This window comes from Pimephales promelas, chromosome 12 (genome assembly GCF_988280905.1).
Source record: "Pimephales promelas chromosome 12, fPimPro1.hap1.1, whole genome shotgun sequence".
NCBI lineage: Eukaryota > Metazoa > Chordata > Actinopteri > Cypriniformes > Leuciscidae > Pimephales > Pimephales promelas.
The window spans coordinates 27174088-27189868 of record NC_142780.1 but is presented as its reverse complement, the minus strand read 5'-3'; the positions used below and the strand labels follow the sequence as shown (position 1 = coordinate 27189868).

Here is a 15781-nt window from a genome sequence, read left to right as displayed (position 1 = left end):
GGTAACACACATGGACTAAAAACTACAAACTCACTCCGCAGAACTACATTTTTCAGCACAGAATGTGACGTCAGTCACCACTTGACGTCCCTTGCTCTCGCAAACATCTGAATTCCGAGTGGCAACTTGCACACAGTCAACCGCCCAAGACACTTCACATTTCAGAGGCACTGAAGGATATTTTATACTCCTTTTAAGATTTTTCGTTACATAAAAACCTTCGGGCTCCGTGTAACAATGGAGGCATATTTACGGAGCTGTCGTGATGTGATTAAGGTAAGATTATGGCACTGTACGCTTAGAGAGAGGGTTGCTCGTGGTATGTTGGCTTGGTACTAACGTTAACATTTTATCCACTTAAAATATGGCCAGTGGCCAGTTCTTCCACTTTCTGTATGCTGAGGGACGCTCATAAACATGCGTGTTTGCCGTATATGATAGATTAGTGTGAAAAATAATGCATGCTTTGTTTGATTTACACTTGATATTGACATAAGTCATATGGTATGATGGCGCGTGCACAGACCCCTGGCCGCATGCGCCAATGACAGAAACGACCACATCACATGCATTGAGAGAAAGCACACAAGTTTGTTTGTTTACATTAGTTACACAACATTAGTAAGGTTTATTATTATACTTTTTATTAAAAATACTTAACTGTCGTGTTTAACTATCACCATTTCATGAATCAGGCAATGACACATGTAACGTTGTACACACGCATCTTTACCATGCTTAGTTAGCACTTTAAAAAGGTCAGTTTGTTCAGCTGTTTGGTGCAAATCTAGAATATGTTTACTATTTTATGATACTGTGTTTTGACAATAAGAAAAATTCCCACTTTTCTAGTTTTACAGCTTAATGTGCTCAGTTTCAAGACTGAAGGTGGCCCTATTTCCAGAGACAATAACACCTGCTGTGAGTGTCCATTGTCCAACAGCAGTGCATCTCTATACCCTAAACACTGTTGTTTTAAACCCAAACACCCTGACACCTGCGCTCACCAACTGCTAGGCAGATATTATGAAGTCCTGTGTGTTTACTTTGAGACTCTCAGCTCAAGGAAGCAAGCAGAAATGGGTTCTTTAACTAATTTAGTCAATGATTAAAAAAATGATACGGTTGCACTTGTGGTTAAAGTGCTTTTTGTCTGCATTGAAGCATGAGGTTGTAAATAGAGAGAGTTCTTTTCACACTGATCCAAGACCCACAGGTTCTGGACTGTTTACTCACCATCCCGTGGTCCATTTCACATTGCGGTGACTAACTTCCTGTGTTGTCCCACCATGGGCATGAATAAGCCTTTTTTTCCCTGCACTTCCCCATCTATCAATGTTTTTGGTGATGATTATCACATGAGAAGAGAGGGAGCTTGCCGAAAGCTCAGCCTAAACAAGCCTCACCCTTGGTCTGGGCGAGCTGTAAGCTCGGTCAGTCTGTGTTGACAGTCCATCATTCAGTATTTAAAACAAACCCCAGCTGGTTGCCCATATCAGAGTACATCAGTTAATGCTGACGTCACAGATGCCTTCTGTATTCGGCTGGAGTAACGGAGAAGGCCAAAAGCTAATTAACGCTGGATGAGGATTCATCATGGGGAGATATAAAAGGCTTTGTTGAATCCAGGGTCATGCAGTCAATGTTATTCTATTAAAAGTGTTCTGACTGAAATTTCTATCTCACAAGTGGTCCAGCAAATTGTTGTGGATTCTCAAGCTCCAAAAAAGAAAGCATATTTTAAGTAACATAAATCTAGTCCATAAATACATTATTGTTCAAAATTGTGGGGTCAGTATTTTTTAATTTAGAAAGAAATCCTTTTGTTTAGCAAGGATGCAAAAATTGCTTTTTTTTACTTTCTATTCCTCAAAAAAAAAATCTTGAAAAATAAGTATTACAAAGTTTGGTTTCCCTAAAAATATTAAAGGGACTCTGTGTAGGAAATACCCCCATCTAGTGGTTAAATAGTATTTTGCATTCAAACGAATTTTGCTCTCCAGCGCCTCGCATTTTCAAGTGCGTATTGCATCTACGGTTGCCGTTATGTACCAAAAATGCTATGACAGGATGTCTTGTAGTATCACTTCATCGAGTTTTTCTCCGGGTGAACAGGTTTGTAACTTAAAAAAAACCCAGCAACTTACTTATGTGTTAACTTATGTGTACAATGTATGTGTCTAACTGTATAAATTAATTTTAATTCTCTGTACAATCTTATCCACATAGCAAAATCACAATTTTAGCTAATTGATCATTTATATATAAAAAGAAAGCTATAGAAAATCTTACAGAGAGCAATATTTTCTTACAATCATTATCTCTATATTCTTACTGAATTTATAGGTTATAAAGAATTAACTTACAAACCTTGTTTTTAGCACCTTCCTTCACAATAGCTGCGAGTAAAGTAGTCAATAGCTGCTATTCATCAAAGACCTTGTTTAACTTTTTTTCCTATAAATGTTACTGTCTATATAATAAAGTACACAACCAAGCAATGACAAAAAAATTAAGTCAGACTGTAACATTGACTAACCTGTCGAGGAGAAAGCAGGCAACTTCAGCGTCTCTTCTGAAATCTTTCTGCTGCATTAGCTATTTCCACGGTTGAAAACGCTATCCCGATATTTAAGGCCATTGCACACTGAGCACGAAATATTCGTATGCGTATTTTCCTGTACGTCAGCCTAAAAATTCGTCACGCATAGAAACCTTGCACACTGAGTCCGTTGCGTATTTATTAAACCTTTGCGGGGAAAAACGCAAAAATACCAAATGGATTCGTCAAGCAGTGAGGATGATTTTTGCCCTCTCTCATATTGAAAAGAGAAGAAATAGAAAATCTCCATCCAATCCTGAAATTGCGCCGAGAGGAATTGTCCTGAGCGATTCAAAATTTACCTCGAATGTCAGCGGGACAGTTTGATGCTTTGCTAGCGATTCTGGAGCCACATATTAAAAACAAGACCACCAATTTCCGTGAACCAATCGATTCTGAACGGAGACTAGTGTGTCTGGTATGGACCAGGTATGGACACACACACACACCCGCGCGCGGCCCTGTGGAAGCGCTGGGCAGACAGAACAGGCTGTTATTGTGTATGTATTGTGTATATTGTGCCCAAATAATACATTAGTTATCGAATAGGCTGCTCAATCACACCTTATTCGATCTTAAATTTCAATCTGATTGAAAGGGGAGGTTTATTAATAATCCAATATAGAGAAGAGACACACTTGATCGAATTGAAAACCGAAACTGAAAGCACGGCGCATAATGTTCAATGATTTGAGGACGAGCTCCCCCGGCCCTGAATTGTCAAAAGACCTCTCAAAATGCTGGCTCTGGATGCGAAAAACGCAGAAAATCGAACCATATCCGATTAATTTTATGACGGAAAAATTAATGGCCTTGTTTTTTTTGCAATCTTCGGTCACGTTTCCTTTTTCGTTTAAGTCTGGCCTTTTTTTGCGAGGAGGATGCATTCTCCTGTGACTCGGCATATGGTCCGCAACAAATAATAGAGCAAAAGAGCAATCAGCAATCATAGGAGTGCAATGCAGCCGTTTAAACTTGCAGGGAATGCGCCTCTCAATGTGACGTGACGATGGCTCTGAGTCTGAACGAAAACGCGTTGTGGAAACGCGTTTGGCTGGTGGTACTTTTTTGACCCTCTGCTATTATAGTTTTCAAGATGGCGGAACGGACATGGAAGCCTCCGTGAACCTACCCGTCCCATGTACATAAAGATAATAAATTCTTCATTTACGAGGATAAGTCAGATAACTTGCAGAGGTATTTGTACACCATTGAGGACATATTTATGAATAAAAATATTGATTTCAGATAATAAAATACCTAAAAATCTACACAGAGTCCCTTTAAGCAGCACAACTGTTTTCAACATTGATTATAATAAGATTTTTTTTTCTTGTGCACAAAATCAGCATATGGTATTTGAAGGATCATGGGACAGTGAAGAGTGGAGTAATGATGCTGAAAATTCAGCTTTGCATCACAGAAATAAATGATATTTTAAAATATATTAATTGGCAAACAGCATCACACAGGTGCATGGGGAAAAAAGACAAAATAATAGGTCAAGTAGGTGTTTTTTTGTATATTTTAACATATAAAACTTATTTTGAATTGTAATAATATTTTACAATTTTTTTTGTATTTTCATATGTATCATATTAAATAAATAAATATAGCCTTAGTGAGCTTGAAACTATTTTTTCAAAAACATTAATTCTAACAGACCCCAAATTTTTATACGGTAGTGTAAATTCCTTCCGTCTTTTGAGGCCAGTGTTATTTTAGTATCATTGAGGTATATATATATATATATATATATATATATATATATATATATATATATATTTTTTTTTTTTTTTAAATTCATTTTTATTTTGATATTTTTCATTTCAGCTAAAGTTCTTGTAACACATTTTTATTATTTTTATAATATGTATATAGTTTCATTCATTTTTATTTTTAGCACATAAAGGTAAACTAAATGTAAATAAGACATTTTTCTCTTTGGAAATAGCTGAAATACAATAAGTTTAAGCTTATATTTTGTTTTATTTTAATTTCAACTTTTATTTAAATGAAATTTAAATTCAACAGAGTGACCTTCTCACACTGTATGATGTGGCAGACAACTAGCTGTCCAGTCCGGTTGCAGGTTTTCCAAGAATGCGGTTGTGATTTCTGAAAATAACTGAATTGTCATGTGAACGTTGCCTTTAATCATACTTGCCATGTAATCGGTTACACGACATGCAAAATTTAAAGCCATTTGACATTTGTTGACATTAAAATGTCTTCACATGGCATGGCAAGTTTAAAAATGTAGATGTGTAAATAAGATTAGTTCCTCACACAAATATACCATTTGACTATATATTATGTAGGTTGTACGCACTACTTATATGGAGCATCTTTTTGTCTTCAATGATAACCTCTCATCACTAAATGGTTTTATTGTATGTAAAAAAGCAGTCAACATTTCCTTTTATGTTCGATGGATAAAATAAAGTCGTTCATGTTTCGAACACAAGAAGTTGAGTGAGTTATGATAGAATTGTCATTTTTGGATGTACTATAAGAAGAACATTAAGAACAAATATTAAACATAAAAGAAAATCTGTTTTGTTGTCATCCATGTTATCACCTGTTAAGGAATACACAGCTGGACTATTGTTTGCCTAAGAATGTGTTTTATCTTTGACACATTGCACCACTCCTCACACTGGCTGTCAGTGATATAGAGTGACTGTGTGATAAGTTAAACATTGTTTGTCAGATGAAGGCCTATTGGATACATTTTCAGCATGTCATGCAGTTTACTTGCTGTAAATATGTGTGCATACTGCATAGACAGTCGGGAATGTCACAATAACACAGACATTTTAGTTTTGTATTTCAGCCTGCAGTTTAATAGAGGCCACCAAAGCCTAGTTATTAAGAACTAGGCTTGCAGTTATACGTAATGAATTCTTGTCCTATATTAGTCCGATAGCCTGACATTATTCTACTTCATTCTCAGGGTTCTAGTAAGAACAGCCCAGGGCTGCATGTCGTAATGGGAAATGAGGCTTGTGATGTGGACTCCATGGTATCAGCCCTGACCTTCGCCTACTTTCTTTCAAAGGTATGCAATGTCTTAATAAACCAAACATATCTGCTGTGTTGTTGTAAAGCTTTAAATTGTGGTGAAGATAATAGCTGTGACTGGAAGTTGAGGATTATTGTTTTGTTAATCCTTATTGTTGACCTGTTGTAGAGTCTTGATTGTAAGAGTGTACCGGTGCCTGTACTCAACATCCCTCGGGCTGAGTTTCCCTTGCGCTCTGACAGCGTCTTTCTACTGAGAGAAACCGGTCTGTCGCCTGACTACCTGCTTTTCAGGGACGAGGTGGACCTCCACGGCCTGCACAAGAACAAACAGCTAACCCTGACCCTAGTTGACCATAATGTTCTTTCCAGGTCAGTGTTCTGTTCTGTTCAGTTCAATACATGTATTGCACCATGTTTAATCTTCCATCTTCACAATCACACACAAAAAAGGAATGATAAAGGAGTCAAATTTTAACTAATTAATGAACTTGAATTGTATAGTGAATTTTCATTTAAATATATAATACTGTTCAAAAGTTTGTGGTCAGTAAGATAAAAAAATGCAATTGAAATTAGTTTTGAAATTTTTATAATATCTCACAATATAATTATTTTACTGTATTAATTATCAACAAATGCAGCCTTGGTGAGCATACGACAACATTGTGTGTATATATATATATATATATATATATATATATATATATAATCCATACATGTTCTATAATAATAATATTAACCACAAATATATGGCTAATTGAATGTAAATACATGGCAATATCAGAATATTGTTACAACAATGGTTATTTATATCTACCTCAAACAGGGCTGGACTGGGACAAAAAATCAGCCCTGGATACTTCATCCAGACCGGCCCACTATGCACACACACACACACACACACACACACACACACACACACACAAACACACACACATCTATACGTGCATTAATCTGCATGTAAAATTACTGATTAGATTTTATTTACTATCAGAACCAAGAAAAAAATATTAAAATAATAAACAAATAAAATGGAAATGATTTTATAAGGCTTTATTGTAAATAACTGGTCTTAATTTATGTGCCGCTTATTATTCTAATAGAATATTCTTAGGCTATATACTATATAAACTATATTTCATGAGGTGCAACATCACTGCCAGGACCTTGTAGGTCCTGGCAGTGATGTTTCACCTCATGAAATATAGTTTATATAGTATACCTATATTTCATTTATACTATATCATTTATATAGTGTATATAGTATATATATATATATATATATATATATATATATATATATATATATATATAAATCATTGTTAAAGCTATTAGTCAAGAGCAGTGAGTTATTTATCTTTGTCTTTTGTTCACATTTAGCCTATGACACATAAGGCTTCTGCCAGGCACTTTCAGGGATACAAATTGAAAAAAATATATATATATGTGCATATTTATATGCAAAATACTCCTTTCTATAGCTATTTGAAAGGTATGCAAGTATGCAAAATACTCCTTTCTATAGCTATTTTTCAAGTCAACTATGTGCTATTGTCATTAAATGGCTTTCCTGAGGTAACTGTAACGTTCTGTGACATAATTGTTCTCCTGCTGTTTTATTAATCTCTTTCCGTTGTTGAAAAGCACTGATTGATATTATTTATGAGGCATATACCGTTTGATAAGTTGTAGGCTATTGTATCTTATCTTTAAATAAAAAGTAACAGATGATCGGTTTACTTGAACTGAGGCGCTAAAGCGACCTGTCACGTTATTTTCTAGCGGCAAAACGGTATTGTCTGAATTTCGTAATAAAATGGACAGAACCAGAGAGCTGAGAATTTTAAATGTCATTTATATCGATCAGTGAGTGGAGGCCTATTACAGCTGGAATATCGTAACATGCTTAAACAAAACAATGCAGAAGGCTACGTGTAGCCTATCATTCTAAATGTCTCACCTCAGCAGTCAGGCGCGCCCTGCTGACATCTTCACTAAAGTCCAGCAAATAATTCATTTATTTTAACACATTTGGTGGCATCTGCCTCACGTTATTGTCGTTGTCTTGTCGTTTTTTCTCTCTCGACTTCTCGGTCCCCCTTTACGTTTAGAGATGTTACTCTTTTGACATGAATTTCGTTGCACATCATCACATCGCATCACTGCAGTTGTTGTAAAGCGGCCGCTTTTCAAGTCTAGATTTGAACTTGATTCCGATTGGCCATCAGACCTGTTAGTCTCGCAGCTCGCGTCAGCTTCATGCGGCTTCATGAGAGAGACACCTGCCCGGAATTGGACAATATAACAATATACTTACGATAGAATAGGCTATATTTACAATTAATAATGATTTAAAAACAAAATACATAACGCGCCGGGCCGCCGGCCCAACCAGACCGCGGCCCACCGGGAATGTCCCGGTAGTCCCGATGGCCAGTACATGCCTGACCTCAAATGCCAGCCATGTTCTGAAATGATTTAGGCCTGTCTGTTCTTTTATAGTAAATCTGTTTTATTCTGTAGTGCTGACAGTGAGCTGGAGGATGCAGTTGTAGAAGTGATTGACCATCGTCACCTACAAAGGCCCTCATCTCCCTCCTGCTCCATCACAATGGAGACCGTGGGCTCTTGTGCCACCTTGGTGACAGAACTCATTGCCCAAAAAGCACCTGAGGTACTCGACCAACAAGTGGCTCAGCTTTTATACGGTGAGTGTCATGTCGACATGATAAACACAGTGAGGAATGCTGTGCTGTTCAATCTGCTAGACACTGTTAGACATCAGATGGGCTCAGCATGGTCCTCCTCGGTGGCATTTAGCTGGAGCAGATAGATTTGACTTGTACATGTAATATGATAGAGATGTGAGGTGTCAGCAGAAAAATAAAATCTTGTTAACTTGCTGAATGTATTTCTGCCTTGTGTTGACAGGTAGCATTATCCTAGACTGTGTTAACATGGCCCCTGAGGCAGGTAAAGTCACCCCTAAGGACAGCCAGTACGCCATCCTTTTGGAGAAGCGTTTTCCAAAGCTGCCTCCGAGGGGCGCTCTGTTTCAGTCGCTACAGAATGCCAAGTTTGACGTGTCAGGTGAGAGAATCTTTTTATGGTGTAGGTTAATGAATCAAACTGCTTGTAGACTCATTAAAACGTGCAATATGAAATAAGAAATGTTGCAATACTGCTCTGTACTTCAGGCCTCTCCACAGAGCAGATGCTGTTGAAAGACATGAAAGCTGCAACCGCTGGGGATCTGAACTTGGCTGTCAGTGTGATTTACATGACACTAGAGGTCAGTACTGTTATGACATCTTTCACCTTACCTCTGAAAGCTTCTACAATCTTGCTATGGTGATTTGGACGTTTTTGGTTGATACAGTTTACAATAAAATAAAAATATTCAGATTCAGATGTATTCAGATTCTGATATTTTGCCACTTTCTTTGCATATATCTTAAAATTGTGTCTGCAAATTACTGTTTTGTATTTGAATGATGTTTTAAAGGATTTAATTAAACCCCTACAAAGAATTTATGATAACATTACAAATTACTCACAGAAAGCTTAGTCTATTTTATTATTTCTTTATTAAATGAGATTCAATATTTAACAATTGTTGCAGTTGGAGTTCAAATTTCTTCTGATTTGTTGTGGGACACCCACATTAAGGATATGATTTCGGAGGTGCATCCTAGAATCCAGTCTCTCTATGTTGCTAAAAACGCAGGTCTCCCTTGTAATGTTCTAATGAAAGTATATTTGACATTTATACGGCCTAATACGCTAGCCCAGTGTGGGGTGGACTACCTAAAGGTCTCTGATGAGTTAGAGAGGGTCCAAAAATGTTGCTGTCGCATAATAGGTGTTCCAACTTCCACCCTCCCCCCTATCACCAGTGTTGGGCATGTTACTTAAAAAAGTAATTAGTTATATTTACTAGTTACTTCTCACAAATAGTAGCTGAGTTAGTAACTGAATTAAATTATTATAAAAGTAACTAATTACCAGAGAAAGTAACTATTGCGTTACTTATAAAAAAAAAATATTTAAAAAAGTTAAAATAGGCCTATGTCAAATAACTTGGATGCACCCAATATTAAATATGTTAAATTAATGAAATGAACATTATAGAGTAAATTATTATAAAACATTGTACAGTAATCTACACTATCGTAATGTTGCTGTGGGACAATGTGAGAGACACCTATAAAATCCAATATATTATTTTAAATATTATCATAATTTTAGGTTTAGAGCTTTTAATATTTAATATTGCACAGACCACAACTGGCCAACAAATAAGTCTGAAAATAAATTATTCTTAAATGTACCAAAAATGAATAAATAATAATGAAAAAAATATACATACACTCTTTGTAGTGAAAGTTAAAATGATAACCAGTTTAACAAGAAGTGCTCTCAGACCCCGAATACCCAGAACGTTCCCTGCAGGGTTTTTTTTATTTTTTTTATTTGTATTACCATGTAAATTAATTAAAACCTTGCAGATGATACCAATAGGCTACAGAGATTATTATAATGCTGAAATTTCAAATTTATTTATAAACAAACTATATAATGCTCGGACACACTTGGTCTCTCTCGCACCGTTCGCTTCACTTTAATCCAGTTTGTTGTGGCCAGGAGTAAAACAAAAAGACTTTGTTTTATTCGACGTGCTCTTAAAGGATTAGTTCACCTCAAAATTAAAATTTCCTGATAATTTGCTCACCCTAATGCCATCTAATATGTTCATGTCTTTTTTTCTTCAGTGGAAAAGAAAGAAGTTTTTGTTTTTGTTTTTATTAGTTTTAAATTATGGACATAAGGTTGTCTTGAGTATGTGTTATGTTTAATACATTTCAGGGTTTTGTTCTTCAATTTCCTTTCTTGTCAAACTCTGATTAAAAAAAAATACTTCACAGCACCTACAGGATGTATTCTTGTGTTCTTAAAAATATCTTTGGATTTCATCTTGATATTATGCAAGTAAACAGTGACATTTTATTCATGGCCAAAAACAAAAGATCTTCTGTTTCATGCTTGTGGCTAATTGCAATAGCTTATATTTTGATCAATAATTAAAATATTGGTGATTGTATTGATACATCTCCCTAATCTCTATAACCTTTAAGTTATGTGTGGAATCTCAATGTATTATTGCAGCATTTCTGAAACACTCTGGCAGGACGTTAAATTTAGAAGATCTCATGCAAATTACATGTTTCTAATTGAATGGAGTGAATCTTGTGTTTGTGCTATGCATTTAGCCTCAGTACTTGGTTCCACAAAGAGGATTTGGAAAAGTAAGAAGCTCTTGTTGTGGGCACATGATGTGCTCATGTGCCCATCCTCATGACTCATGACAAGAATTCCTCATTAATACTGAAGCACAACCAAATCCAATTCAGACACACCCAGACTCACCGCAGGGCTAGGCGGCCCGTCTCGCACACACCCACTGATTACACCAGACGTTAACCTCCGTGACAGACTCTCATGTCCTCTTGTTAGTACAAATACAATAATAAGACAGAATGCTGCTGAATCTGATGTGTATCAAAACTTACAAAAAAGTTATAGATTCAAAATCTGCCCCAGGATGAAAATTATGACACTTGTAAAATAAACATTATCCACAGAATCTCACTTTATTACTTCAAAGTAATAATTCCATCAATATAATGTTTATTACGTTATTCTTTTAACTGTCAGGAATAATGTGAGTGGCCATTAATGATATTTAGAAACATTTGTCCAATTGATTGACAATGTGTTAGAAGAAATTATGTTTGACATGCATATTTTAAAAATGATATTTTCCAGTCATAAATTAGTTCTTTAAAATACCATACAGTCATAATAACATTTTACTAACAGCAGAAAAAAAATACATGTATGTTGGAATTCAAAGGAATCAAAACTCTAAATGGCAGAAGAAGTATATTGGGCGTGGAAAACGTGCATCTCAAGACCAGTTTGTGAATGTAATGCTCATGTGTTAAAAGAGCTGTTCTGTCTTTAGGCTTTTCTTCAGAGGCATGGCCTACAGCAGGACCTCTGTGAGTTCTGCCACAAACACAGCTACAACCTGCTGGTCGCAATGACAATTTCTTTCAACGACAACAAGGAGCCCTTTCGACAGCTAGCCGTCTACAGTTCCAGCACTTTCTACAGAGAAGAGGTACTCGGTACACTTTACACTTATTAGGGAAATTAGCCTACAGATGTCTTTAATAAATTCATCAAACTCTGTCTATTTATCAAAGAATCCTGAAGAAAATTATGTTTTCCACAAAAAATAAAATTAAGTAGCACAGCTGTCTTCAACATTGATGATAAGGAGAAAAGTTTCTTGAGCAGCATATTAGAATAATTTTTGTAGGATCATGTGACACTGAAGACTGGAGTAATGATGCTGAAAAGCTTTGCCATCACAGGAATAGATTACATTTGAAAATGTATTAAAATTAGGGCTCTTAAACGATTCAAATATTTAATCGCGATTAATCGCATTAATGTCATAGTTAACTTGCGATTAATCGCACATTTTTATCCATTCTAATGTCTCTAGATTTCTTTTTGTCCCATTTTTTTTTCTCATTTTAATGTTTTTATCAACATGGAAAAGTGGATCGGCTTGCTTTGTGCAAATGTTTTTATTGACAACAACATTGGCATATTACTGTGTTCAAATTCACAATAAAAAATTCTCACTTGGAGCAAATAATCTCTCACACAATGTAACTGTCCATCAATAAAAGGGTGAAAGAAATACTGACGAGGTCCTGACATTGACGAGGGGGCGGAGAATTCGCATTAGCTGTGTGTGTGTATAGCTCAGTTCACAACGACAAAACACACAGATCACCTTGGTCGTGTCAATGGAACCATTTGTCAACTTTTTAAAAGTAAACTTTCCATTTAGAATCTTATTGGCATCCATTCTGGCGTCTCGCGCTCGTCATCCACACAAAACATAACGTTAACCAACTATTTGGCCGGCTCGCAAGCCCAAACGAGTTTGTGCGGCGTCTGTTGTTTTGTTTCCGGTCTAGCTAGATCTGCTTGCGCTTTAATCGGCGAAGCAATGCCTCGCGCGCACAAGCCATTGAAACGAATGGGTTTCAGAGTGCAGCGCGCGCATGCCGCGTCCTGTTGCAAAAACATGTGAAAGAAAACTACTGTACAAAGTTTGCTAGGCCAAAAAGTCTGTTAATCGCGCGATAAAAAAATTGGCGCCGTTAAAATGGGTTTGCGTTAACGCCGTTAATAACACGTTTAACTGACAGCCCTAATTAAAATAGAAAACAGTTATTCTAAATTGCAGCCTTCCTTTAAAAACATTACAAAATCTTATCGACCCCAAACTTTTGAAATGTGATGTATAATATAAGTTGAGAATCTGTTCTAATTGATATCTATTTATTGTTTTTCATAGATGAATAAAGCACTAGAAAAAGCCAAAAACCCCAGTCTGGACCTTAAGCCGATGAGCAGTCCATATCCGGACGTGAAGGCCTATATACAGGGTAACACACTGGCGTCCCGTAAGAAAGTAATGCCCATAATCACAGACTTCCTGAAGGAGAGGGAAAGGAAAGTGGCTCAATGTGGGAACATGGAAGACCTAGATCTGGACGATTATTCTTATCAGGACCAGAGTGACTCACAGCAATGTCCTGAGGACGCGGGGATTGAGGATGACGCTCAATTTCCTCCAACGCCAATGAACAGTCTGGTTGAGGGTTGTCCATTGGACAATGGCCTACCAAAAATCAGCCCCGAGGTTTTGGTGGAGAAAGTTAGCAAGATGGCCAGCATGGAGGACTCGTCTCCTGAGGGACAATGATGAAAGACCTGATGTCCAAAAGAGTCTTGGATATGAGCTGGAGAAGTGAATTCCCTTTGCGTCTTCAATAGGATGCGGTGGTGGTGCATCAGGGCAGGAGAATGTAATGGCACTTTTTTGATCTGGTTAACTCACAAAGGTACGATACGGTCTGAAGAGACCATTCTGTTGACTTTCTAAGGACTGATACAGGATGATTCAAATGGAGAATTACATAAGTGCATCATATATAAGATGTTTAAAGTTTGGGTGTCATAAAAATGACTAAAATATCAGGTTTAGCCCATTTATTTATTGGTCTCAGTTGTATTCATATTTGATCTAAATTACTCTTTGATTGAGTAATTTGTGGCTTTGACTCCCCGCACCTTTTTTTGGTGTGTGGTCCAATCTATATCCAGGTAAACATGAACTTAATCAGTTCTAATATTGACGATATGCACCCCGTGCAAGCTCGCGACTGACAATTGATAGAATTAACTAATTCCATATTCATTTCCATTATTATACAAGCAATCATAAGGTGGTATTTATCATAGCTTTTGGTGCCACTTATATTCTTTGTAGTATTAAAGAAGTTATTTTTAGCTTGTCTGATGACCACATTTGTAGCATGGCATTGATACCCGCATTAAATTATTTTGACTTGTTCCTTGATTTTTTTTTAAAAGTGAGTGGAAAAGGCATTTACAGTACACGTACAGTGTTAGCCTAGCAGACAAGAGAAGTTTTAATCTGATACTGATATACACTGGTTTACTTTTTAGGTGGCCATAATTTGTGTTAAGCTTTGAAAGTTAGTTGCATATACACATACATAAAAATGTACAATATACATGTATTATAAATAAATATTTTCACAGTCCTGTCTGCTAGGCTTCCAGTGTGTAAACAAGCAGTTACTGTTAGGATGAGTCAAAATGATGACTCGGCTCACGCAGACTCGCAGAGTACATCGGATTAGTACATCTTGTCATGATTCCCCATTATTAATATCGTAAAAGAGTGATTGTTGGTAAATGGAAAGTGAGTGTAACCCCTCTGTGGCCTTTTGCATGTTATAGGTGTTAACTGACCTGCTCCTGGTTAGAATCAGGGCACCTGCATTTTACTCTTTATTAAATTTTACCATTAACTACCAAAGACCTCAGCTGTATTTGTGTGCGAGGCATGTTTAGCATTAAATCACTTGAGTTTTAAAATGTAAAAGTTCAGTATTTTCTTGATTTCTGTTGTTCTATATTATGTAATTTATTTGATGATTCAGGTTTTAAAAGTAGGATTAAAAAAGGTTTATCATGAACTGTCCTTTTGATTTGTTATATGGCCTTCAGCTTATTAACAGTTATTAGAGATCACTCACCATCTGACATTCATTATCAAAATCTAAAGATCGCTTTATACTGGACTATCATTTTAATGATATTCATTATGTTAGTAAATACAAAAGCTCAATCTAAGGTATTTCAAAGGCCTAATTGGAGGAATTTTACTTGACACGTTTAATTGGACAGTTATATAAATGTTTTTTGTTCATAGAAGTTAAACTAGTTTAGTCATGATTTCACACACACAAAATTAACCGTTAAACAAAATAATCAGTTAATACTTGAAACATAGATGGTTTGTTAGTATTTTGAGGTGCCGTGTATCCCGTGTGAATTTACCCTGACTGTTAGTTTGGTGAGATTTGACATGGTGACTGCAGAAGATTGCTGCATGCTGCCTCAGGACAATTAAGCACACTGAATAATGCCAATATCATAATAATGATGTATTCAATGTTGATTCAATGTCAAATTATGAATATGCTATGGTTGTGAAGCGGGATATTCAAGAATGCATTCTATGTGAAGTATTTTATTGCCATGGCCTTTTTTTATTTCAAGTATTCCTGGACTCAATATCAATAAAACATTTTCATATTGTTCCATATTTGGTTTGTGAGGTTCATCTATAAAAAGGTACAGTTGCATTACAATCTTTTTTTTTATTGTCACCAAGGCTGCATTTATTTGAGTAAAAACAGAATATTGATTAAAATATAATTTTAAAATGTAATTTATTCCTGTGATGTCAAAGCTGAAATTTCAGCTGCTATTATGCCAATCTTCAGTCACATGATCATTCAGAGTAGCATTTATTTTTATTATGATCAATGTTTAAAACAGTTGTTTCTGTGGAAAACATGTACATTTTTTCAGGATTCTTTGACGATTAGCTCTGAAGAACAGAATTTATTGTTTTACTTTCACTTTTGGTCGATTTAATCCACCCTTACTGAATAAAAGTCTTAATCT

At 36.0% G+C, this 15781-nt stretch overlaps 1 protein-coding gene across 1 annotated transcript; it reads left to right on the top strand.

The window, feature by feature from the left end:
• Positions 1-102: 102 nt before the first annotated feature.
• On the top strand, positions 103-15416 carry prune1 (prune exopolyphosphatase 1). The gene is made up of 8 exons (XM_039652613.2): positions 103-276; positions 5559-5663; positions 5796-5998; positions 8153-8337; positions 8561-8719; positions 8827-8921; positions 11655-11813; positions 13071-15416. The coding sequence occupies exons 1-8, from the start codon at positions 238-240 to the stop codon at positions 13479-13481; spliced, it is 1356 nt and encodes a 451-aa protein (XP_039508547.2). The 5' UTR covers positions 103-237; the 3' UTR covers positions 13482-15416.
• The last annotated feature ends 365 nt before the right edge of the window (positions 15417-15781 follow it).

Coding starts and splice junctions, on each gene's coding strand:
- prune1 (XM_039652613.2), top strand. CDS start 238: ATGGAGGCATATTTACGGAGCTGTCGTGATGTGATTAAG. Junction 5,664..5,795: donor TCGCCTACTTTCTTTCAAAG/GTATGCAATGTC, acceptor GACCTGTTGTAG/AGTCTTGATTGTAAGAGTGT. Junction 8,922..11,654: donor TGATTTACATGACACTAGAG/GTCAGTACTGTT, acceptor TTCTGTCTTTAG/GCTTTTCTTCAGAGGCATGG.